At 41.8% G+C, this 14,032-nt stretch overlaps 2 protein-coding genes across 2 annotated transcripts in view; both read right to left on the bottom strand.

Moving 5' to 3' along the window:
- The window catches only part of LOC134094076 (anoctamin-1-like), a 32,041-nt gene extending 26,258 nt beyond the window's left edge, over window positions 1–5,783 (bottom strand). Inside the window, exons 1-2 of the mRNA XM_062547460.1 lie at window positions 5,649–5,783; window positions 1,812–1,983 (exon numbers count right to left, since the gene is read on the bottom strand). Coding sequence (XP_062403444.1) covers window positions 1,812–1,919 — 108 coding nt within the window. The 5' untranslated portion in view covers window positions 1,920–1,983; window positions 5,649–5,783. The remainder of the gene's footprint in view (window positions 1–1,811; window positions 1,984–5,648) is intronic.
- Window positions 5,784–10,144: 4,361 nt separating this feature from the next.
- Window positions 10,145–14,032, bottom strand: part of shank2b (SH3 and multiple ankyrin repeat domains 2b) — a 68,755-nt gene continuing 64,867 nt past the window's right edge. Inside the window, exon 21 of the mRNA XM_062547336.1 lies at window positions 10,145–13,851. Coding sequence (XP_062403320.1) covers window positions 13,254–13,851 — 598 coding nt within the window. The 3' untranslated portion in view covers window positions 10,145–13,253. The remainder of the gene's footprint in view (window positions 13,852–14,032) is intronic.

Genomic DNA, 14,032 nt, shown 5'->3' on the forward strand with positions numbered 1-14,032 from the left:
GCGGGGGGATGCAGAGGGAATTGGACTGACCCAGCGCTGGGGTGCTCTGGGGCCAAACGGAAAATGGGAGTTGCAGGACACCTCCCAATCCCTCCCTGGCTATACGAGATCCTGGGCGCGGAGGTCCTGTTTGTCAGAGTTGCTGTTGATGGACTGTAACCCTACTTATCGTGTAGGTATGAATGCCAGCTATACACACTTTGTCAATGTCAGTAAATAAAATGTTGAAAACATGTATGTAAAAAATTCCCAATAAATAAATTGATAACTTGAATGTGTGAGAGAGACTGTTGAGAATCAGGCATGACACCAGTAGCTACATAGTCCAGATCCTTACATACTGTAGAATGTAACTTGAGCTTAACAACAGAGAAAGTGTTCCCTAACAAGATTACATTTGGATGTACCACCAGACGCATGGTATTTATATATGTCAAAATAACAAATGATTTCCTGACCACAGGCCCGTACACTTATTGCACAAAATATAGCCCTATGATTTGTATATCTTTTCTATTTAGATGCAAAAGCCTCATGATTTTTGCCTGGAATGATATACATTTGTTTCAATTTATTTTAAAACAAAAACAAGTCCTATTATTGCACTATTGAGATTGTGTTACTGTACTGTTTCGAGGTGGCACAATAATTATTGTCCCTTATGGACTTTGAAGATGTGACACAAAGATTGGATATTTTAGTCCGCAAGCATGCATATTTATTTTAGAGTAGAATGCAATCTTGGTGAATTACATAACGCTGGAAAAAAAGTGTCTGCAGGCTGTTTATTTTTAGCTGCAGCGTTTTTGTTGTTTTTTTTTAAATACACGTCTTACAAACAAAACAAAAGTGGCCTTGTAAAGCACTGAGCGCTCCCAGTGGGAAACATGTGTCGGCTGCTCCCGAGCAGGAAGATGGAGCACAGTTCACTTCTCAGTGGGAACATAAGGATGTGGCCAACGTCACCCCACGGCTCAAACACCCCACCCCCTCACCCCCCCCCCCCACCCCCCTCACCCCCACACCCCTCCACGGGGCGCTGCCCAGAGCGTGACTTCAGCCACTCTCTATGTGTTTGTCCTCAGAATGGGCTACATCTACTGACCACTCTGACACACCGCCTCACTCTGGCACACGGTCTTTGAGGCTGAAGACACGGTTGTGCCCACAGAGACTGCACTGTGCTCTCAGTGTTGGGCCATTTAACCTGATGGAACCGCTCCTGTGACACAGAAATGACCACTATTGATCATCATTGCTGTTAGCAAAGGTTCAGGCTCTGTCCTGGTAATTGCATTGCATTTGCAGGGATTAGTTGAAAGGAAACAGCTAAAAATCAAATAAATGAGGTTGGTCCGATCTGATTCAATATTTGCAGCAATAACAGACGAAATAAGGGATCAGCAACAGGTGAGAAAAGAAAATATTTAAAATGTCTGTCTTCACGTGCAGATTTCCCTCACGGAAACAGATGAAATATAGAAACAGTTCTACAGTGGCAGTAACACCACAAAGCGAGCCATAAAAACACTGTAACATCGTTTGCAACTGTCGCTCAAGTCCAGTGGACATGTCCATTTAAAATAAACAGGGAACAAAACAGAGCAAAACAGGCATGGCAACGACGCACACTATGCATAAATCCAGGGGTTGTCTGCCTGACCAGTTGCAAGTGTATACCCAGGACAATCCCTACAAACTTTCCAACTGTCAAGTTTTTTTTAAATAAGTGTAAGCCCTTAACACATGACCCATATGCCGATACATGCATTCCAGACTTCAGTTTGGTCAGGCTAAAAAAGATTACTTACAATGGCATCTGGCTGGACATATCCGATGTCTTCGATGCCCTTGATATCGATGATATCCACCTCTTTGTCGCTGCTGGGGACAGGGCTGTACCTCTCATTCTTTTTCATGGCAGACGGCGAGTCCAGCTGAGGAACAGGACCTCCGAGACAATCGTGTGGGTCAGGGTCGTACCTGAGGGACGTGAGGAGCAGGTGGACAAGAGAAACAGAACATTGCACACATTTACTGGACGTCAAAACATATTTGACAGGTCTGAGAGGGAGCCATTGACATGTACAGATATAGCCGGACACGGCGGTAACTTTAGGCCTGTGCGTCACTTATGGAGAGGGCAGCATTGGTGTGTGCGCGCCATGAATGGCCGTTTGTGGACAAGGTGGGGGTGTCTAGCCAATCACACACTGCAGACTACCGCTGAGCCACTTGACTCTCCTGCTCTTGAATTACTCAAAAACGACTTGAGGCATTATGAGGTGCGAGTCTACAGTTTCAGATCTAAAAGGCCAACTTGGCTGATGAGAGTAAATCAAGTTTGACTGTGGACAATAAAATCGACATATGGGCAGACCTGCGGCCCAGACAGACACACTCAGCTCTCTCGTAAAAGTAAAAGTCACGCAACAAACTTCAGGTTTCAAATGAAATGTGTTTGCCGTGAGTGGCACACCTCTCCGTCGTCAGCAATCAGCGTTAAGATTTACGGCGCGGCGCGAGGAGCCTCAAAAGAATGTCTTCAGGCTCACGTCAGCCTGATTCTGAGTCAAATTACGGCACGTATACAAACGCAGCAGTGACAGAGACAGATGTGGACAACCAAGCCATCACACAAGTGATCTCCTGCAGCAGCATCCACCTCTCTCTGAAACAAGCCCTCAGATAATAATGCCCATATAAACATGTGGGAATATTAATATATCATTTGAATCATTTCCATACACACACTGAGAATCTTATATTAAATGCATTACACATATACATTGTATAGTGTAAGATACTGTATATTGCTATATGTTGTATTCTGTAATCTTTAGAAGTTATGACAGCATCGGATATAAAATGTAGAAATGTCTATGTTGCTTAAAACACAAAGTTAAGACAGCTTTTCCTCCCCCATTCCATGATTTATTTTACAATCTATAAATATATATCTAAATCATAATTGTAATTACACACACTACTTAAAAATTCATCCCTTGAGTTGTTAGTGAGAAGCTTTCAAAATAAAGTGTAAGTTCCGCACCCCTCCTTAGCAGGGGTCTAGTGCAGGGGACATCTGAGAGTTTGCAGCTGAGCCCTGTTTATTTTTCGGCCTACTGCAGTATGTGAAACGCTCTTTTGACTCTGCTGAACCTCACCCGGATGCAGCTCTTCCTCTGCTCCGAGGTGCGGGGTGCAGGGTGGGGGGGTGTAGGGGGGTTGAGGGATGAGGTGGGGTGGGGTGGTTGGGGGGGGGTATGTGCGTGCATCCTCACCGCCTCCAGTCGGCTACCCAGCTGGACTCCATCAGTCCTCTGTCTCTGACTGGGGACTCACTTCTGCGCGGCTTTAATTCCCTTCTAGGTTTAAAACATTGGGCTTCCATCCAGTTGTGTGTTTGGCAGTTTAAATAAGCATGACCCGAGGATTAGAAGGAGTCTCCGTGGGAATCCATGGTTAAAAAAAACGTTTGTGGGGGGAAGGAAAAAAAAACCTCCAAGGGGCTAATATTAGAAGCGACTCTTTGGAATTTGAACTCACAGCTTAAATCAATATCAAGACGTAGAAAAGCATGTCAAGGTGAAGGGTGCTACAAAGCGCATGAACGGTGACAATCACCCACATTTGGTGTGAAATCAACAACACTACAGCTTCGCTACAGCAATGAAACAGTTCACAAAAAGGGGAAAGTATGTCTTGACGTGGGTACGGAGGCATCTCAGACAAAATTCCCCTTTCGCGCTGAAGGACAACATCTCCAAAGCAACATCTCACATGCTATGACACCTGTAAATCTAATTGAGGTCATGGATAAATAAATATTTATATTTGGTGTGATGAGAAATTGTTACTTTTCCATATTAGCATGAATTTGAATGAATTTGCATCTTGCAACATTTGCATCTTCTATTTGTATTTTACAGCACTGTGCCACCACAAATGTACATCCATGGTTATTATGAGCACCTTGCTCTTGGTAAGTATTGTATATATAATAATAATAATAATACTTTGAAAACTCTCACATGTATATAGTGTGTCCTACATCCGTATATTTTACTTAATGTGTTAATATTCATCAACTGGTCTGACTGCATTCATTCAGTCTACAAAGTGTTCCATTCTCATCCATGCAATGCAAAACATTCTTACTAAAATCTGCAACCATAGCTCATTGGAAAAAAGTGATGCTCTACTGTACATGTTTTGAGTGAGGGTACACCTTCTATTTGACAGTTCTTCTATTTGACACACTGAAATTGCAGTTATGAGTGAGCAAGAAAACAGAATAATCCAACTTCATGTGACATCTATCATAGTCTTGATACTTGGAATAGTGAGAAAAATGAGTGTTAAGAAGGGCAAGAGTTGGGGTCTGTTTGAGGTGAGGGTCAGGTTTAGGGTCAAGTTAAAGTGAGGGATAGTTGACACTGACAGCTAGGCTATTTAAAATTAGAGTTAGCAGATTTAGCGCTGGAATTTACATGGAATTTACACACTTACTGTGTTCAGGAGTCTCAAACATGATAGGTGGGTCTACATACAGTAAGTGCACTTGCCATCTAACCCTGACCCAAATGTAACAGACTACTGAATTTCTATGTCAAAACATCCTGTACAGTAGGCCTACTATTTAAGGACCACCACTTTCTGTATTTGAATTTAAAACATGAATACTGTGAAATGTTTCCACTTGTGTGTGCAGTAATGCTACTACAGTATATTGTTGTTTTTCAATATCACAAAAATCTGAGCAAATTTTTGAGAGAGCACACATAGCGCACTGCGTGACCTTCCAAGCAAGTAACTCGGCAGGCGAGTGACAATGACAGGTGAGAGATTGGCAGCAGTGAAACCTCCGCTTCGAGTGTCACAACATGTTAGTCATGCTGTCGGATTAGAACACCTGTGAACACCCCGGGTTTCCCCAAGGTTCTATCCCTAAATCAAGTCCCTTTCAGAAACACAAGTGGATTGTCCAGGAACAATGTGAAGGCAACACTTTCCACTGAATAATAAATTATTAGTTCTGACAACGAGTTATGAAGGATGCCAGACGAGCCGCTGTCATGTCGTTCCGCTTTCTCTGAACGTCGCCTATCTTTATTTATGGGGGATCCTACAGATCTATCATTAACTCGAGCAATATACGGCTAGACAGTCACCTCGGGGGTCGTATACAATACACATAAAGCTATGCAGTGTCCACCGCCAGTCAGACCAGACAACAGGTGTCAGTCAACTAAGGTGAATGTCACTTATAATATGCACTTTCGCGTTTATTCAACAATGATAGAAAGAAAAGTATAACATAATGTATTAATGCGACGTTTTTCAACACCAAATACTTTCACACGCATTTAAGCAACATAAAAAGAACATAAGGGACCCTGCAAAACAATTCTATAATGTAGACTAGCAAAATAACTGCTAATTTATATCAAACCCTCTGCAAACTAGACTAGGCTACAAGTACATTTTGCATGGGCTAATTAATCTAGATGCAAACGTTGGTTTCGATGTTGCTCTTGGTCCAGTGGAGTTACACTGTCCACTTCTTTTTTTGAACGAATTTATATGAATGTGCTCTTTGCGTTGTTCAACCATTTCGTTAGCTAACGTGACTTTTTGTAACTTACCTCCGGTTACCGGAATGATGTCCAAACAGCTGGGGAAGTGCTACAGGTGATTTTTAATCCATGATGACTGACTAAACTGTAGGCTGCGTCTTCTGAGGACTAGGCTATGCGCGGTCTTATCTGGACGCTCACAAAATAACCCTCCTTCCTGAAGAAGGAGACGTATGATGAGGCAGAACGAGGAGGAGAATGTTCATACTGACCTTCTTTACTGACGATTTATTTATTTATTTCAGAGGGAAGGACGTGGCTCGAGTAGCCCCTAGATACGTGATGAATTCAAAGTGACGTACAGTCGCCGTCAAAGACTGACAACTGCAAACTTTAGCAGTCCATTCACATTTCACTGAAATCCCCACTAGCAGACCATACAGAGACAGACAGATAGACAGATAGACAGACAGACAGACAGATAGATAGATAGATAGATAGATAGATAGATAGATACTGTACATGTAGCAGGGCAGATATACTTTATCTTCAAAGGGAAATAAAACATTATAAACTGACATGACTAAATTCATAATGCATTGAGATGCTAGAATAACCTCAACTATTTGAAAGTTTGTATGAGAGTATTTGGTGAATGCATAGAATCTCAGGGCTGAAGATGTCATCAGTGCCATAGGTAAAACATAAGCTTTATTATGCATTGGCCTCTCAAGCAATGCCAAACAAGTTAGCCACCACTCAACCACTACTAACATTATTTTAGTTAAGCTTGAAAGGCAATACTTGAAATTCAGATGAGAGACCATTCATTTGCCTTCCCTTTACTTATTAGAAAAATCATTATCGGCCGCTAAACTCAGATACCGATACATCGGCAAATGGCCAATATCAACTGATAATATTGCCGCACCGATTTATTGGTTGGGATCAAATGATTAATCATTATGAGGCACAATTTGCCTTGAAACTGCTATTATGTGTGCATGTGTATGAGTGTACTGTATGTGTGTACTGTATGGGATAATGTGTGTTTGCATCATCGTACAGTAGTGCCATTTAGTAGAACTGAGAACATTTTATCATTTCAAATACCGAAATTGCACAACTCAATACGCATGGAAAATGTACATTACAACTACATTCAGTACTGTAGTGATGTTGCATAGAGGTATCACGCAACCTCTGAATAATGTTCTTGGGGTTTTCACGCATGTGAGTGAATTTTGCTCTACTTGGTAAATGAAATGTGCTCTTCAAAACTGAAGCAGGATGCCCCTTCAAGTATGCTTTGCAATGTAGGCTACCCCTGCTGTTTCCAGCCATAACAGGAAATATCATCATACAGTAATGTTGTTAAGATGAAAACATTTTAACCACCCGATGTTATTGAAAAATGAAATGACCCAGGGCATACACTGAGAAAGCTAGTCACAAGCAGCCTATTACAACGCCAGCAAAAGGCATCTTTGCAAGAAATAGTCATCCACACCTAACAGAGAATGTTTATCACATGATCTTTATGGTAATGGGCACTTTTTACAATGTGGTTGTTGTTCCTTTCTTCATTCCCACTCTCTGATTAACTTTGTCTCATGGTTAAAAAAGTATCACCTAGGTTGACATTTGATCTAATTTTCCATGAAATCCAATTTACCATTTGCGTGTTTTCTTATCTTGTTTTCTACGTCATAGTGATGTACCAGCATAATCATGTTAACATATAAATAATTCCAAAAGCTAATGCATTTGTTCTTTCAACTAATGCAACCCACGGGGACAGACATACTACTTTGTAACAGACATTTGGAACACTGAGCATGAAGAGGTTTTTGAACAGACCTTTGTAGGGACTCCTCATGGTGTCACACACACTGAAGCTTACTTCCTGTCACATACTGCACTGTGAGGATGTAACTCAAACACTATTGTGTTCAAATGAAAAACTGATGATTGTTGAGCAGGAAACAAAGATGACATTGTCGCACAGCACTAATGGGTGATGACTTACAGACAAAGCATCTGCTGGACAGTGAGGAGCGGCATCGTGGGAAGTTGAGCTGGTTTCCCATCGGCTCCTGTGGCTTCAGCTCCCCTTCACTACATGGAGCAGTGCTCCCAGAAGAACCACAGCTTCCAGCACCACTTCCTGCTGTAATAAACAACACCTCTCCCTGTGTCCCAGGCTCCCACTTACATAACACAAGTACATCTCCGACTAACTAGAATCTGTTTCTTAATGGCATATTATTATTACAGGTTGGATCAACAATTAGTCGGTATAGTAACACTGAATATTAGGAGGAGCCATTTTGCATCTTACACTTTGGTTACTCTAAAATATCTGTAATATGTGTTTAGGTCTTATGGCTACAGAAAATCACAACACCTTAATTTATTTACCAATGGACATATTTGTGAAGCTCAAATAGAATTATAATTTTCTTAGATAGCCATATAGGCCTACCCTGAATTAAGATGGCTATATCGCCTACATCAACTAAAATTAACACATAATTCACATTTGATCTATACACTAAACCAATTAGAGCCAGTATATAATGTGTATTATACATTTATAAAATGACACATAATGTATAAAATGTACTGTAGTAAAATACAATGTCGTTTTACAGGGGAAGATCTGGTCAAAGTAGCAGGAAACATCATATCTTCAACATGTAAGTAGGGAGGCTAGACGAACGTTGTGAATGATAGCATTGACCTTTGACTCCCCGGTTTGTTTGGCAGTCCTTATTTTGTTGGCTAAAGAAAGCAGGAGGCTATATATAAATGACTAATTAGTTTTGTTGAGTCTATAAAAAACATCTGTTGTCTGAACTCGTGGCGTGGGATCACTTTGCCCAGTCACCACTTACACATTCATTACCAAAACAGCTACTGAATCATTTCAGCTTTGTGTATTTCCTCCTTTAGAGTTTCAGCTAACACTATTAAGTTTTGCATCATTCATACATAATAAATGCAAGGCTTAACAGCATCCAAAGTGGGGCTAGGGGCCAATCAAACAAACACAGGAAACGGCCACTTGTGAGCGAGAACACCAAAACTCTCTCCCTCTTCCAATACGACTCCCGAAAAAAATCAGTCCTGTCTCCTGGGACCGTCACTGGTGTCATCTTTATGTAACACAGAGCGACGCATCAGAGCCCGGCCAGATGACCACTTCCTCTTCTCCTCTGTCCTGTCCTGGAGGATGGTGGGTCACTGCTGCTGCAGCTGGGAGGGGGTGCAGAGAGGGACACACAGAGCGCACTGGCAGAGGTCACGCAGCCCCCAGAGAGCACTGCTGCTGAACATCTACAGTGCAAAGGCCGCACGCACGGCACGGCTCTATCACAATTCCACATCCACCTCGTGACTTCAGATCCACAGTGCAAAGGGCGCACGCACGGCACGGCTCTATCACAATTCCACATCCACCTCGTGACTTCAGATCCACAGGAACAGCATTCACTCAACGACTCAGTCCTTAGGCCCACAGCAACAGGACCCATTGATAAGCATTCCATAGAAAACATATAAATTGTAGAAATATATGTACTGTAGGCTGCACAACCTGATATTGTTATATGGCATACATACTGTAATGTTAATGCTCTGTGGAATGGTATGTTCCATCTTTTGTGGTTGTTTATGTCTATGCTAATATTGGAGCACAGAGTGTGTATGGGTGTATGGAAAGGCATGTGTGTGTCCAAACCTCCAGAGTGGATGTGAAGGCTCTTTCTCACAGTTGGGCGATGGCCATCAACTTTAATGAACTCCAGCTGGATGTAGATGGTTGTCTCAAAGGCCTGAGACTGACAGTGTGGTCTCTCAGAGGGAGTCGGCCATCGCAGGGACATCCTGTGAGATAAACAAGGCATGGCGTCCACACGGATTGAGTGCATGGACAAATTAATCACGAAAACAGCATCATAGCAACACTTTTGCTTTGTACTGTGAGCAGGTCACATTTGATATTATACTTGACCTCAAAAGATTTAAAAAAAAATGTTTTCACATAAAATGTATATACCGGTAGTAAATGTATATGTCCTTAATACATTTGTAAAGTAAAGAACAATTATCACAAGACACAAACCATAATTGTCCTAAAACACACTGCCTCTATAATGGGCCTGGGAGGACATTTTGGCCACCAGAGGGCAATCTTGCACATGGAGTCCTGAGAGAGGGGTACCTATCCTCTGCAACCTCTTAAACAGGCTAATGCTCTAATGTTGACATGAGGATAGGGACAAACCATTTTGACTAAATTAATTTGTCCTTTTTGACTAGTTCAAACATTCATGAGATGGTCTGTGCACAGGTGCTGTACACAAGACCCAACTATGAAATCTGTGGTTGAATATTTACATGGTGTACTGCTCAGAGATAGATTATTCAGATAGTTTAGTACCAGTTAAATACACAAATCCTCTTGACAAATCTGTGAATAAACATGTCACAACACATTGTGCAATATCATTTATTTTCTTCCAGTAAATTTTGGTTTCCATACATGAGTATTGAGGATTCAGAAGAAAAGTGCAGTCACAGAAATGTCTCTCTTTGATCTTAATTATTTACCCTCAAATAAATGTAGCACAACGTTACAGCAACATAGATCAGGTGAATGCATTCCCCACGGGAGAGTGTGAGAGAGACCTTTCGATGAAGTAGAAATGAGGAATAAACCAAAAATGGAATCAAACAGGATTTTCTTGGTAACCAGGGGCAAAGAAATCCTACCCATTCATAGTTCTGCATTCTCACATCCTCACTGATCTTGAAATATACATCTTCAAAAATGTTGGTTCGAACTTTGCTCAAGGAACTATAAAACATCTTTAATCAGAATCTGGAAACATCAACACTGCTATTTACTTTTATTTTCATTATCACACACATCTGTCGCATTCATGTGAAAACTCTTCTTATAATACAGTGTCAAGGTGGCCTGGAACTACTGTGCAAGACTCCAAGTCTATCTGTGTCTCGTCATTTACACACAAAATACAAAACTATGCCATTTTATTTTTCTGTATTTAATTGCAGTATCTAAAAGAAGCAGGTGACAGCGATAACTCAAATATCAAGTATTATTCTAGATCACCGAGCTCTACAGAATATGATTTTCAAGAGTCTATTTAGACTGAATGGAGTTATGATGGTGGAAAGCTTGTATATCAGAGAGGAACAACAGATTTCTGAACAGTTTGTATTGCTTCTTAGCCGATACCACATAGAGTTTTTGGCACACCACAGATGAGAGTTAATGTCATTAAAACATAATAAATATTTAATAAATATCTCTATAATTAAAATACTGTGCATTTTCCTATGTCTCTTAAAATAAGATATACTGAGATGATATAACTCTAGCTCCTCTATAATAGGTATTAGCAACAGTATTCTGCTTCTCCCTACAGCTTTGGGGGCCATGATTAAATAATTAACATCAACCATCAATTAAATCAACACCTGACATTCTCCCTCAGTTCAAACCACACACGACTCATACAAAGCTAGATGCAAGAGGGTCTCAATAAATCCACAAAACTTGCCAACTCGATATCATTCCCACACAAAGTAACTGTATCCGATTCACTGTTTACATACTGTTTCACCACCCAGCCACCAGCAGGTCTAAGAATGCTAAAATATACATCACCTGTCACTGACATTTTAGATGATTCAATACAAATGTGATGTCTTTGACAATTAGAAACTGGTACAGTAAACATCCTGTTGTCACAACTTGGATTAACTAAAATTAAGAAAGATAATGTATTAATGGTTAATGGGTGTGTTTTCTCTTTCACAAACCAGCTTTTAATTGAGACTGTCAACAAAAACCATCAATCTAAATTTCAAGAATAATTCAGTACTGTGCAAAAGTTTTACCCACATTTAAAACAAGTACAGTGAAGATGGCGCTTTCAAAATAACATGAATGTTTTTTTACTTGTCAGCCAACAAATTACAAAGTGCATACATAAAAGTTTGAAAATCTAAATATATAGACACACTAATGTAGAAGAAAAAAAGTAAACGTTTCAAGACAAATGCCTAAAAGTTTTGCACAGTACTGTAAAATAAAATTCAGTGACAAGATATTTTGTCCCTACACAGTGAGGACACATGCTTTTGCTTAAACAGACAAATTAAGAAAATGTCTAAATATAACGGTGTACTTTGCTAGAGATTATGACACTTAGATGTGAAAGGTGTGAATAAACAGAAGTGAGTGTACTCAGCTATGAAGAGGCCCTATCTTTTAAAAAAGTTTCAATAGCTTGGTATATGTGTGTCTCAAACAGAATTCAATGGTCTTCTTGCTGTGCTTTCTGAGGAAGAATTCTTCTGCCCAGGTATTGTACAAAATAACATACATTGGGCAATATCTCTCAAAGTTACAACAAAGGCAAAACATTCAGAAAGTCAGAGCCTTGTCTGCCTTGCAAGACGGTGCTTACAAAACAAGAAATAGATTCTCCATGAAACCCTGAGTGCAGAGATTGTTGTTTTCCCTATTCCTTTCCAGCTCAGAAATGAATGGCTAACTATGTTAACTGTTCACTCTAATTCAAAGGATCCAATCCTTTAAGAGACCAACTCACTTGTGATTTGTGTACACCTATTTCAGAGCAAACTGGGATTCTTGACCTCACTTTTCAGATATTGTTTTTTCATGTCCTGGTCTGTGTCTGTTGTGGGGAACTCCAAGCACAATGCACTAGCATACCACCACAGTAGTGTGCTGAGAATAGAACACAATGGATAAACGATAAACACAACTACCAGATATTAAAGTCAGAAAATAGGGTCAAATAATCTCAGATACACTAAACCCTTCTAAAGACCTTCACTATGTGGAAGACCAAATGAAACAGTAAACATGTTTTTTTTGTGATTAAAAATCATCTTCAGCCAACTGAAATACACTGTAACACTGTGGATAGAACATACAGCGGACGAGCGTGCTGCAGTTTGCTACGGTGAACAACACAGGTGCAAGTACAGTACAGGTGACCTCTTTTCCAGGTGAGAATGCCCAACCCAGGACAATCTGCAGGTGAACTGAGGGAGACCATTTCCACCAAACACATCGTATTTTAGTCTCATCTACTTTCCAGAGAAAAGGTGAAGAAGGAAAAAAAGCAAGATATTTCATAGGGAACTGACAGACAACATACATCAATATTCCATTTTGTCCTGAAGAAATATTTCTAGCAAAGATAGAAACTGTATCTCCAGCTCAGCTGGCTTTTTGTTGTCTTCAAATGATTTGGTTCCCAGAAGACATTGACGTTGCAAGAATGTGTGAGCCTTGTCTCTGTATATCCCATGGAGTGTGTGGGATGCCCTGGGCCCTCCATCAGGGCTCACTCCACTGATAGCTCACTTTCAGAGAGGACTTTTGTGCTTGTGTGGGAACTGCTCTGCTGTTTCCGAAGTCAACACACAGTTTCTTCAGGATATGTGTAGTCCTATGGTCCAAAAACATCACCCAAAAGAAAACAAACAAAAAAAAAAGGGAGAAGGAAGCCAAACATCAAAAGCAAGAGAACTTGAACAAAAGAGAAAAAAAAGAAAACGGTAGCCTTATGGTAGTTCTGATGTCGTTGCAAAGAGCCGAGCCTATTCTCATCTGTCTAAGAGCACTTTCAACGCTCGCTCGATGTTCATGCGGTGGCCCACGCGCGTCACCCCCAGGTCTATCAGGTCGTCCTTCTGCAGGTTGGGCAGGTGGCTGCCCTCGATGTCGTTCTCCATGAAGGCGTCGCGGTGCTCGCCCAGGTTCAGGCTCTCCAGCCAGTCGGCCACGTCGTGCTTGGTCCACATGACGACGGGCTTGGTGGCGAAGGGCTTGTTGGAGGGCGCCTGGATGAGCGTGAGCGGCGAGGGCGAGCGGCTGCGGCCCGTGCCCAGGCTGAGCGGCGGCGTGGGCAGCCCGAACACGTCCGTCATGGTGGGCGACGAGGCCGACGGCGGCAGCGACGAGGAGGAGGAGGTGGTGCAGCCCAGGCCCGAGTCCGGCGGGGACATGATGGGGCTGGAGCCGTGGTGCAGGTGGTGCGGCAGGCCGTGGTGCCCGCCGTGGTGGTGGTGGTGGTGGGACGGGGGCAGGCTGGAGGGCGGGGTGGCAGTGGCGTTCGGAGGCACGTTGGGCCCAGGCTGGGGGGAGAAAGTGACCGTGGTGTTCTGCTGAGTACCTGAGACAAGGGACAGACCGTCTGGATTCCTGCACGGGGGGGGGGAAGAGGGGGGGGAGGGGAGACAGGGGTAAGAAAGACTTCAACTTAAAAACAAATAAGACACATAACGTTCCTATTGGAGATATACGGTAATTGAACATTTTTAAAGATTCATTTGAATCCATTTTGCATACATATTGTTGTAATATGATGCATGTGGTTTGTCTC

The sequence above is a fragment of the Sardina pilchardus genome, chromosome 10, assembly GCF_963854185.1.
Source record: "Sardina pilchardus chromosome 10, fSarPil1.1, whole genome shotgun sequence".
In the NCBI taxonomy this organism is placed as follows: domain Eukaryota; kingdom Metazoa; phylum Chordata; class Actinopteri; order Clupeiformes; family Clupeidae; genus Sardina; species Sardina pilchardus.